This window comes from Eschrichtius robustus, chromosome X (genome assembly GCF_028021215.1).
Source record: "Eschrichtius robustus isolate mEscRob2 chromosome X, mEscRob2.pri, whole genome shotgun sequence".
In the NCBI taxonomy this organism is placed as follows: Eukaryota; Metazoa; Chordata; class Mammalia; order Artiodactyla; family Eschrichtiidae; genus Eschrichtius; species Eschrichtius robustus.
The window spans coordinates 99,312,925-99,331,177 of NC_090845.1; the positions used below are offsets into that span (position 1 = coordinate 99,312,925).

At 44.2% G+C, this 18,253-nt stretch overlaps 1 protein-coding gene across 1 annotated transcript in view; it reads right to left on the reverse strand.

Annotated features, from left to right (window-relative positions):
• The window catches only part of TRPC5 (transient receptor potential cation channel subfamily C member 5), a 143,109-nt gene that overhangs the window by 40,745 nt on the left and 84,111 nt on the right, over positions 1-18,253 (reverse strand). Inside the window, exons 3-5 of the mRNA XM_068533301.1 lie at positions 14,100-14,436; positions 12,595-12,734; positions 7,541-7,863 (exon numbers count right to left, since the gene is read on the reverse strand). Coding sequence (XP_068389402.1) covers positions 7,541-7,863; positions 12,595-12,734; positions 14,100-14,436 — 800 coding nt within the window. The remainder of the gene's footprint in view (positions 1-7,540; positions 7,864-12,594; positions 12,735-14,099; positions 14,437-18,253) is intronic.

Sequence of the window (18,253 nt, forward strand, 5' to 3'; positions counted from 1 at the left end):
ACATTTGGGGTAGATAAGCACATTTGATGAGACATCTATAGGAAGCTCTGTCTTCTAGGCTTCTAGACTCAGTTGAATTCACAGGGAAAGGGCCATTACCTAGGGGTACTTGGTGGTCAGGTCCATAATACAATTATCACAGGGATAGAAAGACTTGCTGACCAAACTGCAGATCCTAATGCCAAAGGAATATTATTTTGATTTTAAAGGAGATGACCTGAGAGAAAACAATCAGTCCATTTTTATTTAGCAGAGAGTCAGCAAACATATGGAACTTGCTAGCTCAACAAGGGGCACAAAGTGAAGATACAAAGATTCAAGAAGACTTGATATTAACTGTTGGGAAGACAAATCCATACCATCTGGTTAAGGGGGATTTGTGCATGTTGGGAGCCATCCATAAATAGATCACAAAGCTAAGAGCTGCTCAGTAGAATAGAGATGGGAACTGTAGTTCTCATGACCCTTGCTGAAAGTCCTGTCTTTGAGATGAGGACTTAATCTTTCAAAAGGTAGCAGGAGGGACTTCCCTGGTGGTGCAGTGGTTAAGAATCCGCCTGCCAATGCAGGGAACACGGGTTCGAGCCCTGCTCCGGGAAGATCCCACAAGCCGCAAAGCAACTAAGCCCGTGTGCCACAACTACTGAGCCTGCGCTCTAGAGCCCGCGTGCCACAACTACTGAAGCCAGCACGCCTAGAGCCCATGCTCCACAACAAGAGAAGCCACTGCAATGAGAAGGCCGCGCACCACAACGAAGAGTAGCCCCCGCTCACCGCAACTAGAGAAAGCCAGTGCACAGCAACGAAGACCCAACGCAGCCATAAATAAATAAATAAATATTTTAAAAAAGGAAAAAAGGTAGCAGGAGTATGGAGAAGATTTACCCCTCTGGACTTCATTCTGACCAGTGAAGAACTGAAGGATGTACCGGAAGATAAAGGCTCCTTGGGAGAAAGCAGTGCCATCATCCTTTCACAAGTTGTGCTGATAACACACATGGAGCAAAGGCATGGTCATCTCTTTGGTTATCCCTACCCATTTTGCGGTTCCCCAGACCTGCAATTTCTCATTTCATCCTGCCTTTGACAAGTTTCTAACTCTGGTTGGAGTGCTCCCACCCTACTCCCAACCTCTAGTCTCTACTTCTGTCCTGTCTCCTTCTCTGCCCAACTCTTGTTTGACCTGCCAGGCTCAGCTGAAGCCCCACCTCCTCTAGAAGTTTCCCCTGACTCCTTTCCTACAAGGTGGGGTTAGATGATCCTCTTTTATTCTCCCATAGCAGCCCAGCCTTAGTCCATAAAGGCACATGTCATGCTGTAGAGGCAAGAGAGGCGAGTGGCTAAGAGCAAACTTTAGACACCTTTACTTATTAACCATATGACTTTGGGAAAGTGGCACAGCCTCTTTAAACTTCAAGTTTCCTCATCTCTAACATGGTCATTTGTAGGATAAATACTAACTGCTATCATTTATTGTGCTCTTACTATGTGCCAGGCACGCATTGTAATATTTGATTCTCAAAATAACCCTATGAAGTAGCTACTATTCTTTTTTTTTTTCCAGATGAGAAACTGAGGCACAGAGTGGTCACACAGGCAGAAAATGGCAGAGGTAGGATTTATACCCAGCTCTTCTGACTCTGGAGTCCAAACACTTAACCACCTTTTCTTTCTTTTTTTTTTTTTAATCACATAAAGTACTGCGTGTAACACACTTGGCACAGTGCTCGGCATATAGTAAGCATTAAAAATGCAGCTATTCTAATTGTTCACTTGTGTTCTCCATTAGACTATGAACTTCTTGAGGATAAGGATACCATTTACTCAGTATCCTCATTGCCTGGCACATAGGAGTTGCTGAATCAATGTTGAATAAATCTATAAAAGATTATAGAAGCACATAAGTAAGGAAAGTATGAATGAGTGGCACCCTTCCCGTGATAACAACAGCAGGAAGGCTATGAACTGAAATTAGGAGAAAAAGCTGAAGATACTCAATAAGGACCTTTAAAACCTGGTCAGAACAAAAAGAAGATCCTTTGATGGGGACCGAGTTTGTATCCACATAAATAAGATGGGAAAATATGGGCTGAATGTTGGGTAGAGAAATCACCATTGGTTAAGTAGGAATAGCCACAGATGAATGATGATGGTCTACAAGGGGGTCCCAAGTGACCTGCTAGGTCATGGCTCTGTCCTCTTTAGCTTTACATGTATTCATGACTATTGCAACTTCACACAACTAATTTTGCATACCTTTACAAAATCAGTCTCACACTTGCATCCCTGGATACAAGCACAGACTGGAACTTGTATGCCTGGATTGAAATCCTGACTCTGTCACTATCACCTTTGTGACTGGGAGCAGTCTGCTTAACTGCTTTGTACCCTAATTTCTCAATCTGTAAAATGGGCAATAATAATAGTGCCTACCTCAGAGCATGATTGCGAGGATTAAATGAGTTAATTCATGTCAGGCTCATTTTTTTTAATAGTGCCTGGACCTAGCACTCAGCAAATATGCTATTTTTATGACTTTTATTAACCTCCCACCTAAATCCAACCTTGTTGTTTCACGTTTCTTTATTGTCTTTATAGATGGTCAATCATCTGCATATCTAGTTGCAGCTATGTTAGTTGCAATCATAGTGTGTACAATTTTTGTGTTTTTAACACATTATTGATTGGGGGGTTTTTGCAGAAACTAACACCTGGGGCCGTAGTACGTCTCCCGTCAAAAATGTGTTAAAAATCACACATTTCATAAATGTAATTTTAATAGCCACCCAATATTCCACCCAGCGAATACCAAGCCTGAATGACAGTTTTATCAATGCTTTGGATGAGAATAGGTGGCAAGCTTTTTAGATCTTCAGATGATACAAGACCGAGAGAGACAGCTAATAGAGTGGACGACAGAATCAAGATTCAGCAAGATTTCAACAGCTTGGAGCAAGGAGCTGGAACTAACAAGATGAAGTTCAGTAGGGATCAATGTAGAGCTTTGTTCTCTGGCCAAGTGCCCACGTACAGGATGAGGGAGGTAGGAGAAAGGCCAAGGGTTTTCGCTGACAGCAAGTTCAAAGTGGATCAGTAGAGTGACAGAGCTGGCTAGATACTTCAGCCATGTGAGGGGGGCAGAAGCAGAAGTGAATCTTCTAGAATTAAAGGTAGGATTGCTACTAGAATTCATCCTTTCATTCAGTTGTTCAATGGGCATGTTGAACCCCTTTATGTCTATGGTAGGAGCAAGGCCTCTAAAATGGGGGTCTCAGTCTGGTGGGTAAGAGAGACAACAAATGACTAAAATATGTTATCTATTACATTACTTTATTATTATAGGTTATCTATTATAATGGAGATGGACTTAGAATGCCATGGGAAACACAGAAGGAGCCTGTAACCGAGAGTGGGGTCGGAGTGGGTAAGAAAAGGCTTAAAAGCGCAGGCAAGGCTTTGGCAGATGCTTGAAGGATGGATGAGAGTTGGCCAGGCTGGCCAGGTGGGGATGGGCATTCCAGGCAGAGGGAGTGGCATGTCATATGCAAAGGCCTGTAGGGCCGAGATGCTCTCCTGAAGTTGGGAAGAGCAAGATGTTGACTATGGAGGAGAGGAGTGAGAGGCGGGAGAGGCGGGGTCCAGATTCCCAGGCCCTGTGAGCTATAGGAAAGAGGAGAATTTTCTGCTGGAGAAGATACAGATCCCAGGCAGCCATGAGACCAGGGGGCGACAAGATAAGACTAGTATTTAGAAACTTCTGTGTGATGGGTGGGAAATTGTTTGCGGGGGAGACAAGACTGGAGGCAGGGAGACCAATTAAGACTGGAGGCAGGAAGACCACTTAAGACCACTTAAGACCCAGCAGTTTTGGGGAGAGATGGTTTAGGCCTGAACTAAGACAGTGGGGTGTGTGTGTGTACAGAGGATGGATTTAAGAGATATTTAGGAAGTAGAACTGACAGGGCTGAGTGTGAGACAGGATGTGTTGCTTGGGGGAGAGGCGGAGAGTCCCAGATGACTCCTGGGAGTCTGCCTGGTGTCATTGAATGAGATGAGGAATTAAGAGGGAAGTGGGTTTGGGGTGGGGATATAGAGATGAGGAATTTAGTTGTGGACGTTGTGTTTGAGAGGCCTGCGGCACAGCCAGGTGTGTTCAGGAGGCATCTGGAGTTGAGGGTCAGGACTTCAGAAGGAGAAGCAGGACCACCAAGTTAGGTTTTTGCCACTTCCGCCCTGTTTCTTCCCAAGCCCCGTGCCTGCAGAAGGATGCCTTCCCAATTGCTCTCAACAGTGGATGAAGGCCTGGTACTGGCAGTATTGAATACTGAACTCAAACCACCAACAGTACTGTCATGTGGTTGTCAGCAAGGATAACAAGGTCCCCCTGAATTGTGTGCCCAGGAAAATTTTTCTTTTTTTAAGCTGAAGAATAGCAATGACATCTCTGGAGAATCAGAAGGAAAAGGGTGACAGCAAGCAGATGCCATAGTTTACGTCAGATCTGTTAACAAGCTCCCTTTTCCCCTTCTCTAAAAACAGAGTCTTTCTGACGCTCTAAGCAGCATGTATTTTAGCAGGTATTATAAATGCCTGAGTTGAGGCATTTAAAGGAAAACATAAATCTGAGTCAGACTTCTGTGGAGGAAAAAAGAAATCAACACCTAGAAGGGAAGTTAAGGTAACATTACTGCTGATTTGCCCCCAGCATGACAATGCTTCTTCATACCTGACACCCCAAGATATAATTTCATGTACGACAGGTGCCCGTTCTTGTCAATTGTCCCTGCTGGGCAAGTGATGAGAGCAAATGTCAGTTGGCAACAGGGGTGTTAATAATCACTACAGACTTACAAGGAGGCATTTCATAAACTTCCTCAGCAGAATTCACGTGAGAGGGTCATTGGCAGGGACCTGGCCTCCTGGAAGGCACCTTGCATTCAGGTGTGCAATTCTGTCGAATGCTTTGATGGGAACAGATACAGTCTCCTGGTGCTCAAGCCACTACAAAATTGCTCTTTGTATTGAAAACAGGTTGATGTGAGTTCTGTCTCTAGACTAATGCAGGAGAGGAAGAAGTTCCTAGTCAAGAGGCACTAGCGAGGTGACCAGTTGCCTTTGTCCACTCCTGGTTGGCTTCACCAAAATGGCAGTATCTCTTTGTCATCCCATTTTGGCCTCTTTTCCCCTTTCACATAAGTCTGGTTTCCCCATCCAAGATTTTGCCCTGAGTTCTGGGAGGAGAGGGAGGGCGTGTGGCCTAGTGGAGGGGGTGGGTGCTATAAAATGGGCAACGGGGCGAGTCAACATTTTCCAAACTTTATTCACGGGAATAGCATCTTGGTCAATACATTTGGAAAAACCTCTCCCTTTACTGTAGATTCACAATGGAAAGTCTCTGAGAAGCCCTGCAGTGGAGAAACCTTCTTAAATTTGTCCTAGCATTTCCAAAACTCACTTGATCAGAGATCTTGTTTTCATGTCTATTCATATCCCTGTGAACTGTGGTTATTTGTCATCCATTTTAGGAAGTGCTGCTAGGGGCAAATAATAAGGGTAGGCTACATTGCATTGCTTTTTCCCCTCTCTATTGGTGCCACTTGGGGTCAGGCAGAAACCCCTTTTTTCCCCCTGGCCTTTGTTATTTAACACATTTCGAGAATGTCTGAGTCCATTGATCTGCCCTAGTTTATAGAGTTAAGGGGGAAAATTGTATCTCAATTTAATGAGTAAGAATCTCTCACAACCTTGGGGTAAGTGCTGTGATTACCAGATGACTGGCACTCTCCAGAACAGGGGCTGGAGATGGACAAGGTGTAGGACACTGAGTCCGGGGTAAGCTCAGGACTGCTTCTGGAACCTAACACGTTTCCTGACATGTGCTTATTTTCTTTCTCTTGTCTGCTTCCCCTAACAGTGATTTGTGAGAAAATAAAAGCTATTCTGGAAGCTTAAAGGTCCTAGAGAAGTAGGTGTTGGGTTTACAAAGAAAAGGCACAGGGGTTCCATAGGTCCAGAGGCAGTGGACTCATGGATGGAGAGTCCTGAGCTGTCTCCTGTGTCCCAAGTGGGAAAAGGAGACATTTCCAGTCACTTCTTGGTGCCTTTTGGCCCACCTGAAACCTTAATTTAACCCCAGAAGTTGAGCTGACTCTCATCTTACTTTTAGCCTGTCTCTTCTGCATCTAGGAATCAAAGATTCGTCATCCCCCTGCCCTTTTATTTATTTTTCTCTTCCCAAACCACATGTTTCCATGAGCCAGGGCTGTTCTAGCAAATCCCATTGCTCTGACACCACCTAAGCGGTCTTAACTCAATTCCAACCTGTGGGTATGGGGAGATATTTTCCCCCCATAGCACCAATTCTCTGACACCGGTTGGGTGTCCTACAAGTCAACTCAATTCTGACATTCCTGGGAGATAACGTCAGATTCCATGGATTAAGAGCTCAGTCCCACAAGACTGCTCCCCTTTCCCCCATTCCCAGATGCTAATTACAAGTCCAGGTTGTCCCCTGTGCTTCTGACCAGCTGGCTATAGATCGGAGCTTCCCACAGCCCTCTCCTTGGCTTTGAGTACCTCACAAAACTCAGAGAAACATTTAAATGACTAGATGACTGGTTTATTATAAAAGGATACAACTCAGGAACAGCCAGATAGAACATGCATACGGCTAGGTATGTGCGGGGTTGCAGAGCTTCCCTGCCCTCTCTGATCACCCACTCTCCCCAAATCTCCATGTGCTCACCAGCCTGGAAGCTCTCCAAACCCTGTCCTTTTGGGTTTTTATGGAGGGTTCATTACATAGTCATGGTTGATTAAATCATTCGCCATTGGTGATTGAACTCAGTTTCCAGTCCCTCTCCCCTCCCTTGAAGGTGGAGGGGTGAGACTGAAAGTTCCAACCCTCTAATCACATGGGGGTAACCGGCCCCCATCTTAGGTGAGGTCCAGAAGTCACTTTGTTAACACAGCCAAAGACACCTCTGTTGTTCTCATCACTTAGGAAATTCCAAGGCTTTTAGGAGCTCTGTGCCAGAAATGGGGACAAAGACCAAATACATATTTCTTATTATTAATCACAGTATCACAAGGTGCATTCAGATAATGTTGCACTCTCCCTTTTTCTTTGTTCTTGATTCAGAGCAGTTACATTCGCCTCGGCAATCACTTGTTGAGAGGTATAGCCTTGCCGTTTCATTTCCTTGGTTAGTGATGCTTTTTTGAGCGAGGAATTATTTACCCCTTCCCATGAATTCCTTTAAAAATATGGGATGTGACCAAAATAGTTCAGAACTAACCCTTTAGATGAGTTCCTGGGAGCCCGAGTGTGTTTGTCTCTTTCCTCCCTCACCTAACTCTACTTCCTGTCCTGGTCCCCTGGAGGGAGGGAAGAACCTTCCTCCACTTCAGACCCTTCGGGTTGATCCATAAGTGAGCTCTGCATGCACTGTCAAGGGGCAGCAATGAAGCTGTGGATGGAAAATAGGGCAAAGAAGGAGAAAGCAGACAAAAGGCAGAAGAGGAAAGGGGGGAGTCTTACGTGGAGAAGGCATTGTTCTGTTTCTCGCATCGGATCCCCTTGCAGTTGTTGGGCTCATCGATTGCTCTGGTCTCATAATAAAAGTAAAGCTGGTTCAATCCATTGGCAAAAGCCAGCAGTACCAGGCAGTAGATAAAGAGGAATTTCAGGATATCAAGCAGCATGCGCCCCAAAGAGATCTGCAGAGGCCCTAAGTGGGAGTTGGCTGTGAAGAGGGATATGAGACGCAACGAACTTAAAATGTTGGATATCGCAAAGAGAGCTTCTGCAATCAGAGTCGGGTGCCACATTTCCCATTCTTCCCTTGGACGAGAACCATTATACTGGAAGAAACAACAAGCGCACAAGATGAGAGGTAGAGCGAGCATTTAGAAAACTTTCCCCTCTTTCCTCCCTTCTGCACCCAAATAAAGCCACGAAAGTAAGCATCAAGCATTCATTGATACAACAGCTGCCCCCGTGGTTGGCACTATTTGTCTTTTTTTTCCCACCCAATCAATACATGATGCTATTAAACGCTCTTCCTCCCACTCTCATCGAAATATATACCCAGCACACAGATGTAGACAAATGAATTTCAGAGCAATTATCTGGAGTAACCACCTGTAGTTTATCAACAGCCATTTTTGAAGTGTGAGTTGACCAGATTGTTGGGAAGTGTCCCTGGAACAGAGCCACAGGTATGCCCAGATTACTCTGCTTCCTAATGAGATTTCACATCAACTTTCCTACCCAATCCCCCATTTTGTTCTGAGCACCGCAGACGACTTGTAGTTACTGAAGGACAAGCGACAGCTTCAGTCTCCTCAGTGTGCAGTGTTCATCTTGACTTCCCTGCTGACTGCAGTTTGGGGCTGATAGAGCATCCTTAGAGGGTCATTACTCAGAGTTTTCTGCCAATACTCTTTTCTCCCATACTATGACAAATGGCACGTCAACCTTCCAGGTAGTAAATTTAGTACTGCCCGCACAGTGGTGTATGGATATATTTTATTGTTCCTTTGACAGTCTTACAAGTTGCAATGTCCCTCTAGCACAGATGAAGAACCAGGGGGTTGAAGGAGGGGAAGAGCCAGGGTTTCTGGGGTTGGCTGCCCATTTTTCAGTCTTGCCTGAGCTTTCAGCTCCTGGAACATTAGAGGTCGCCTTGTGGAAAGATGGCTTCGACGTGAGACCTGAGCTCCAGTTTGGGCTTTGTCGCTTAAAACTGCCTCTCTCTCTCTCTCAATTTCACCAGAGAATGAGGATAATATCTACTCCTACCCACTGCACATGTCTGTGATTATGTATCCATATGTGAACGTCTGTGTACTCCATAAGGGGAGGTGTTATGGAAATATAAGAAATTGCTTTTTACCTTCCCCAAGACAGAAGTAGATTTTGCCTGGAATTCAATCTGAAGCATATTGACTTGAGCACTCATCTAAATATCACAATTTCTCAGGACTAAATGTAAACAACTTTCCGGAGAAAATGTTGCATCGAGGGCCAAATTATATTGTTAGCATTTCTAAAATGTGCTTCGCTTCCAACAACTGAGGAAACTGGTGTTGTTAAAATCATTGTGTGTATCCAATATTCTTCACTGTCAGAGGAGTTTGGAGAAAACTTGCTTCTGTTTCAAATAGACTTGGGGTGGCCCATTGGTTTTACACACTCTTGGCCAAATCTTGTATCTCTCTGTTTTTCTTTCTAAAGAAAACATTTGCTGCATCGTTGTGAGGGGTGGACATTGTTATGCCTGTTTTACGAGTGGAGGAGCTGAAATCCAGAGAGGCAGAGTGAGTTGCTTAAGGTCACACAGCAAGTTGGTGGCAGAGCCAGGACCAAAACTCAGGTCTCTGCACACTCAGTCTAGCACTATTTCCATTAAATATTACATATATGATAGTTGATATCACAGCACATATGTTAGATAGGCCTTTACAGGTTTGGTGGTCTATGTGAAAGATGCAGATTCTTTGCTGATAACAAAACAGACCTATATTTTAAAACTAGGTACTCTCAACTGGAACATGCATAGCTCATAATTTAGGGTTTTCTCTCTCCACAGGCACACCTGTAACCACAGGGAAGTCTTCTGCCCATGGGCTGGTGAGTTTGGATTTGCAGGCCAGTCAGAAGTGTGAAAGGTGATTCTCGTGGCAAATCTATGCTTTGCATGTATATTTTTGGAGAAAGATATTATAGAATACGATAGCAGGGAATAAACTTGGAGCTCGTTTAGCCTACGTAGAGGTCAGCAGACTTTTTCTGACAAGGGCCAGATAGTACATAGTTTTGGCTTTGTGTACTATATGGTCCCTGCGGCAACTACTCAACTCTTTCCTTCTAGAACTAACAGGCAAAACATAAACAAACAGAGGCGGCAGTGGCCCCAATCTGGCCTGCAGATCATAGTTTGCTGACCCCTGATCAAACGCCTGGAAGATTCATTCCTCGATTCAAATTCATTCCTTTGAGCTCCTCAATGTATTGAAGCTCTGCGTAAGTTTTAATTTCAAGATGTGGTTCCATGGAAAACAATTCAAAGCTTGAAATCCATTGATCTAGTCCAGTTTTATTTTTCAGAGGCACTGTCTGAGGCTCAGAGAGGTAGAAGGATGGCCTGTGGTAATCCAGCTAATCGAGCTCATAAATATCAGAGCAGGGATTACATTTACGTTTCCTGACTCTTGAGTTAGTGATATTGGGAGGCAGGTGATTTTTCTTATATTCTTTGTGGTGGAATGCAGCTTGAAAATTGGCCTCTACGCTTTTCAAAGGGGGGTGAACTCAAAAGCAAAATAATGTGAGGTGGAGTATATATACTGTTGACTAGTTTTTCACTCTAATGAAGGATCTTCTTAAGGCCAGTTTATGCCATGGTGCTTCTGTACTGCCTCAGTACAATGGTGATCTGAAATTTTTCAAAGGGCCTGGGGACCAGCCCTGTGTCTTTACCTCATAGAGGTTGGCTCAGCCTACTTGGAGAAGTTCATTTCAGACTGGTGTGCCTCTGTGCAAGAGTGGACCAGACTGCCCATTGATAATTTCTCAATGAAAATCCAGTCTGCATGTGGAATGTCTTGCTTTGTAACTTCTCCTTTCTTGAGAAGGACTCCAACTTCTTGGCAAATGTCTCTTTTTGGGTTAAATGTCAGTTGAGGGGCATTTACTCAGTTTAGTAGAGCTGATTTATCCTTACAGTCTATGGTGGGGAAGTATCTGGTCCTTGGAAGGCTTGCCAGTGAAATTGGACAGGTTATGTGATTAACTAATGTTGGGCATCTGTTGACACATTTTCACATCCCCAAGGGTTAATCCTTTTGATCATTTATTCTAAACTTTCCTGTTGAAGCAGAACCCACCAATTTCTAGATTGATAATTTATTGTCCCTCCAGGATATAAATACCACTGCCAAAGGAAGAAATTTTTTTTTTAGGCAAACAGTGTTACTTAGTCAGCAGAGTGCCAGAATGACATGGATTTCATCCAGGCACATTAACCAGAGATTCAAACATTTTCCTTACCAGCTTTTTCTTGTAATGAAGTTGTAAGTATGTGTTAAACGATCACCACAAGTGAAAGCATACTCTTAGGCTTTCAAAAATGTTTCAGGACTGCATTCAATATTCACGCTCCATGTAACTAACTCCAAAGGTCTTAAAATTTATGCAATATGCATATTAGGGATATAAAAATAAACTAAGTTGGCGATTTGGGGGACAGCCATATTCCCATTCTAAAACTCCTTCATGTGGGATTTAGTGCCAAAAAGCATGACTGACTAGACAATCTTGGAGATGGAGTTGTCAGCCTTTCTCACGCTGGAGCAGTTCAATTCAGGGTATAGGGAGCACAGCCATTCCATTATCTAATGAGCACCAAACTCGAACTCAGAGCCTGTGACTACCCAGCATGAGGTGCTGGACATGAAGCTATTTTTCAGGATAATTCAGGCTGTACCTTGTGCAGGGACAACATCAAGGTGGTGTGTGTGTGTGTGTGTGTGTGTGTGTGTGTGTGTGTTATCTAGATTCGTAGAGAGACATAGGTTGGGTGATACTCGAAAGGTGGGATTCATAACAGCTTGAATGATCATCCTGGTGGTGGAAGTGATGTGATTCTAGGGCTCTGCTCCCTATCCTATGAAGAACACTTGAGGGAAGTGTGACTATTTAGCTCTGAGAAGAGACAACTCAGGGGGTTAGGGAGAGATGACTTCATATTGGAAGCACTTTATGGAGAAGGAACAGCCTTGTTCTGTTTGACCCTACAGGGAGGAAGGATTACTAATGGATGTGTCACAGGGAGAATACTATTAGAAAAATACAAAGTAGCACTTTTTAATGAAGTGACAAGTATTGAGAGAGGTTTCTGGAAATTCAGTGACTTTCCTAGTCTCTGCCCTGTGCAAGCATCAGTGGGCCATCTTCTTGGCGAGGACATTGTAGAGAGGACGTAAACGCTAACTGAGATGGGTGACTGTTAGAGTTGAAGAAGCTATGAATTCATTTGCAAATTGCTCCATTCTCCACTTTCTTTGGTTAGGTGGACACTGCTTACAAACCACTGACAGAATGTCTGTTTTATGGTACTTTTCCGCATGGACTGAACTGTCATCAGCACTTTCCTTCTAAACTTTTTTTTTTTTAATGGGCATTATTTATTTATCTATCTATCTATCTATCTATCTATCTATTTATTTATTTATTTATTTATGGCTGTGTTGGGTCTTCGTTTCTGTGCGAGGGCTTTCTCTAGTTGCGGCAAGTGGGGGCCACTCTTCATCGCGGTGCGCGGGCCTCTCACTATCGCGGCCTCTCTTGTTGCGGAGCACAGGCTCCAGACGCACAGGCTCAGCAGTTGTGGCGCACGGGCTTAGTTGCTCCGTGGCATGTGGGATCTTCCCAGACCAGGGCTCGAACCCGTGTCCCCTGCTTGGCAGGCAGATTCTCAACCACTGCGCCACCCGGGAAGCCCCTCCTCCTAAACTTTTTATGCTCCCACAGCTAAAGCTTAATGTAACCAAAATCATTGTTTAAGAAAAATGGCGAACGTTCCAAGTTACCTTGACATAGGCCACGATCTTCAAGGAAATAGTTGCCAGGTAGAGTGAGTTCATTGCAAAATCCATCAGGTTCCACCAATCATGGATGTATTCAGTAAATCCACCATCCCACATTTCCTTAATCTCCCCCCAAATGAAACCTGAAGAATGGAGGCAAAAGGTTTATTTCTTCACAGCGGCAGACTAGACATCATAGCAGGATTCCCCCAAATGAAGAAAGAGGAAATCAATGAATGAATTGGGGGTCAGTGGAGCCCCTAGAGATAGTAATAACTTTCTTCTTTCTTTACTACCTCACCTCCCTGTCTTGAACTTGCCAAGGATAGGCTTTACCTAAAGATGCCTATATGTTATAATTTTCTGGATACTACTCACTTTTACATTGTTACCACAGTTACTGGAATGTTGTTGCAATTCAGGGCGTCTGATTCTACCCTGTTCCCATTTTAGAGTAGGGGTAATTTCATCAATGAATTATTTAGGTCAATATTATCCCATAGTCCTTAGTTTCCACTATGTGCTAGAGGGAAAACTTCTCAATGAGTTTTGAGGTGAGCAAAAGCTGGCCGTGGTCCAAAGTACTGGATGTTGGGACTGAAGCTAGGCTATGGGGCCCAGAATAATTTAGAATCCTCTTTTCTCCTCTCTCCTCTCATTGCGTGTGGGTTTCATGGAATTCTGCCTGATGGCATAGATGTTTCTTTAGCCTTGGAATGTGGAAAGCAGTAAAAGGTATGGCTGTGGTCTAAAGCAGTGAGTCTCAGACTTTAAAATATGTGCGAATCGACCGGGGATCATGCCGATTCTGATTCCACAGACCCAGGGTGAGACTTGAGATTCTGCATGTCTCACAGGTTCCCAGATGATGCTGACGTTGCTGGTTTGGGGACCACAGTTCGAGCAGCAAGGACTTGGAGGATGGCAATGCATTGGAGGGTCCAGTGCAATGGAATTATGCCTGCAGGCTTCTGGTAAGGCTGCTTTAACCATGAACTGTGTGGATTTCCCAAGGTTTCCCTCCTGTTTGTGAAATCAGTATCCAAATAAGATGTGGACCCTGAATAAGTACTGGGATTGTGTGGAGTAGTCGCAAGAAAGCAGCAGATCCAAGTGCCACCCCTCCCCCCCAACCCCAGTTATGGGAAAGAAGGCATTGAATAGACTGATCCGCACTTGCCCTGCCTAGCTTACCTGAGCCTGTCCTGACTTAACACTTGGCTTTCCCTCTAAATCAACTGACGGACAACTTCCTTGTCCTTGATGACGTTAGGTTAGCTGAAACAAGCCTTGGGGACACTGTCACTCTCACGGTGAACCCTGTGGTGCTGAGCGGCCAGGGCCTGGGGAAGAAGGAACCACATTTCTGACACTCCCAACAAAGGACTACCCCAATGCACAGAGGGAAGGCGCCCTAGTTCAGGGCCAGTCCAACCGCCTATTCCAGTAGTTTCTTTAGACAGGACCAGCAGGCAGTCTGGCCATAGCTCCTGGTCTCTTTGACTCACCGAGAACCCAAGGCAATATCATCCATTCCACTACAGTCGGGGGAGGCCCCTGCACATGGAGGTCCGTCCTGATGATGTGCTGAGAAGCCAGGAGAAGCATGAAGAGGAAGGTCAGATATGACGCTGTGTGGCAGATAAACTTGATAAAGGGTTTCTTGATGAACAGCCCAAGGTTGCTCCTGGGTGAGATCAGATAAGCAATAGACAGCATGGGAAACAGGAACCCAATGGTCATGCACGTCAGAAGCTTGACTACCCAGTGTTTCCGCCGCCATCCAGGGAAGCCATCGTACCACAGAGTGGCAAGCAACTGTTGGCAGTTGGGCTGGGCCACAAACTGGGAAAAGAAGAGAACAAGTCAGGCATCTGGGATGTCCAGGTGGAAGTCTACATTCATAATAGCTCTCCTAGTTTACAGCCAGCTGCACAGCCAATCCCCAGAGGAGGCCTGATCTCCAGGCTCCCACGCGTGGGTCTAACCTCAGAGACAGCTCTACATGTCAAGCTAGGAGACTAGATCTTCCTTAGGGTTGATTGTTTGTTTCATACATTAAACAAAATCAATCACTCTGGTTTGTGCTTTGGCATGGCCCCCTATTCCCCCTCCCACTGTGTTAGGGAGATGCTTCCCCGAACCTGGCTCTGCATCAGAATCATCCAGGGAACATGAAAAAAAAATCCCAATTCCCAAGTCACACCACAGGCTGACTAAATGAGCCTCCCTGGGGAGTAGAGCCTGGGCAGCTGTTTTACAAAGTTCTCCTGGGAATGTACATGCCTCTTAGTAGAGAATCATGGGGATGTTTCATTTCAAATGGATTCACTTTTACTCATCCCCCTAGCTTACATGAGGTCATCAACAAATGTGTACTTTGGGCAAACACAAACTGGCAGCAAATAAGCTCATGCCTGTGGCTGTGGTTTGGAATGGAAATGAGTTCCCTTTTTGATGTTTTCTTTTTTCCCTTTTGGTTCTGAGCACCTCTTGGTTGGCTAGCAAAGAATCAGGTTGCTACTTTGCCATTTATTTAACACGCTCTCTAGTCTAGACATGCAAAGGAGGCAAAGCTATTTGGGGGCCAATATTATAAGACAGTATCTAACTCAGCTGGGATTTTACTTAAAGGCAATCTACAAAGTGTCAGTGATTAATAGTTAAGAGATCATCAGCATTGCAAGTCACCCTCCGGCTGCTACTTCCTGGTAAGCAACTCAATAGGGAGCTTAACTGTCAGCAATGATTTTAAATATTGCCTCTATCTGATTACTCCAGCTTCCCATGGGAACGGTTAAACAGCACTGCACCATACAGCTTACTAGTACAAAGGAAATAAAATTCTTCCATCATTTACCTAACGCCCAAGGTACACTAGCCCAATTTTACTGTCAGTATATCTGTGAAGGTCACTAGCTTCCCACCAAAACCATTCTTCTCTTCCTTGAGCACAGGCTGGACTACATCTCCCAGGCTCCCTTGCAGCGAGGCGCGGCCACATGACCAAGTTCTCAATAATGGAATGTGAGGAGAAATGATGAGTGGCACCTCTCGGCCTGGACTATATATGTCCCCCATGGGTGCTCCTCCATGTTCTCTCCCCCTTCTTGCTGAGTGGGGTGTGGTAACTCAGGGTGGCCTAGGGGCTTCTGTCAGGCCGTGTCCTTCAGTGACCATGTGGAGGAGAACTATCTCGTTGACCAAGAATATGTGTCTTGGACAGTTACATGACTGAGATAATTCTATTGTGCTTGAGCCATTATCCATTTTAGGGACTAGCCTACCCTAAAGCAGTTTACTATTACTAGATGACAAAAAAAAAAAAAAAAAGCTCTAAAGTCTTTTTATCATGTGATCTCATTTTCTCCAAAGATGTTCATGATCCCCCTTATGTCCTCACATCTCCTTTTCACACATTTACACACAAAAAGACAAAATCCTATACAGTCCCTTTCTACTCTTCTTGGCATTATAGCTTATGCCAAAGGCTGGGACGAAAAGGTCCTAGAAAAAAAAAGTATAGAAAAGTAGAAGGGTAAAGCGAAATATTTGGATGCAATGGGAGAAGCACTGGGAGCACACAGTCTAGTGAGGGAGACACATATATAAAAAGGCAGTTACGAAACAGCCTGGTAAGGGCATGGAAATGGATAGGAAAACAAGGCATAATGGGAGCACAAAGGAAGGGCAAATTTGGACTGCTCTGCAAAGGCTTCCTGGAGCAGGTGAGACCTGAGTGGAGCATTAAAGGATGTGTAGAAGCTGGTTAGGTGTAGTGAGGGAGACGGGAAGAGAGTAAACAGCCAAAGTAGCGGGGATAACATGACTAAAGGCATGGAGGTGAAAAAGAGCAGGACTGGTATGGGGAGGTAGAGCAGTCTGGGGAGACGGCTGCTTGAGCTGCAAGGCTGTGGATGGCAAGAGGTGAGGCTGGAGAGGTAGGCAGGGGTTGCAGAAGATCAAAATGATAGTCTCTGGAACAGTTGTGGCAGTCAGTTTTTGGAAAGTAACTTGTAAAGCATTTACCATATCCTGAATTTGCACTCTTTGCAGACTTGTGCACATATACTCCGCTTTCAGAATAGTTTTGCAAATTGTACACAAACAAACAAAAAGGGTGGAAGCTTTTTAATAAAGAAATTGCATTTATAAATGATCTGTATTAGAATATAAAAATCTCCAGTTAGAGTCAATTACTACCCGTGTTGTACAACAGATACCTTCTATTTTAGTCACTAATAAAGGGCTACACAACTCAAAAAAAAAATGATAGTCTTTGGCCATTATAAATAGTATGACTCATTTTAAGAGCAATGAGAAGCCATAAATGATAGGTTTGTGTGTGTGTGTGTGTGTGTGTGTGTAGAGCAGTATAGTAGAGTAGTTAAGACTATAGACACTTGAGCTAGATTGCACTGGTTCTCTCTGTTCTTCAAAGTCTTCATCTAAAGAATGGAGTTAATAACAGCATCTGCCATATAGGATTCACGTGAGGATTAAGATCAGTTACTATACATGAAGCACTTAGAACTATGTCTAGCACATAGTAAGGGATCATTAAATCTTAGCTGCACATATCATTATGCATGTGCCAGAATCAGATTTGGACATTAGAAAGATCCTTATGGTTATTGAGTAGAAAATGGACTGGGGGCAGAGGGTGGGCAAAACTAGGGGCAGGAAGACCAGTTAGAAAGCTGTTGTCAATGTTGTACAAAACGATCGTGACTCAGACTAAGGTAATGGCAGTGGAAATGGAGAGATGTGCTCAGATTCAAAATATAGTGAGGAGGTAGAATTGGCAGGATGTGGTGATGGGTGGGAAGTGAAGTAATATATAGGGTGAGAGGGTAAAAGGGAGGGAGGCTTCTCTTTTGGGTGAATCGGTGGACAGTAGTGCCATTAATCGAGAGTGGGAACACTGAAGCTGGAACAAGTTTATGGAGATGCATGCATTTTTATACCTGCTGAGTTAGATTTGCCTGTGGGACATCTAAATGGAGATATCCAGACTGTAGTACTGGTGTTACACAGCAGGGGTCAGCAAACTTTCTCCGTAAAGGGCCAGATAGTAAATATTTGGGACTTCGCAGACCATATCGTCCCTGTTGCAAAGACTCAACTCAGCTGTTTCAGCACAAACTCAGCGATACATAGTATGTAAATGAATGGGTGTAGTTGTGTGCCAATAAAACTTTATTCACAAAACAGGCAGCAATTTGTAGTTTGCTCTTCTACAGTATTGTCCCCCAGCTGCTGCCAGAACCAGATATTTGGACCACTTTGCCATGGTCTTTATGGTCTCCTAGGACTTCTTCTCCTTGTGTATCCCCAATAACTCTGACCCAAGAAATCACTCTCCCCTAAAGCAAAAGTGCAGATGTGAAACTTCTTTTAATAGTGGATATGACCATCTAACCTTTATTTTCAATGCCTCTGCTCTGATTTTCGATTTGGCTGAACATAATAATTTTAAAGTTGAACAGGTTTTTATTTTCTATTTTTATATCTGACAAGAGTAGTATGGGGTGGTATGGACTCTGGCAGAACAAACTGCAATTAGAATACTGTAAAACAAACTTGTCTTAAGCCACCATGTAGTATCTAATCCAAACACATCTGTGAGCTTTGAAAGCACAATCCTAATTCCTGCTTGCAT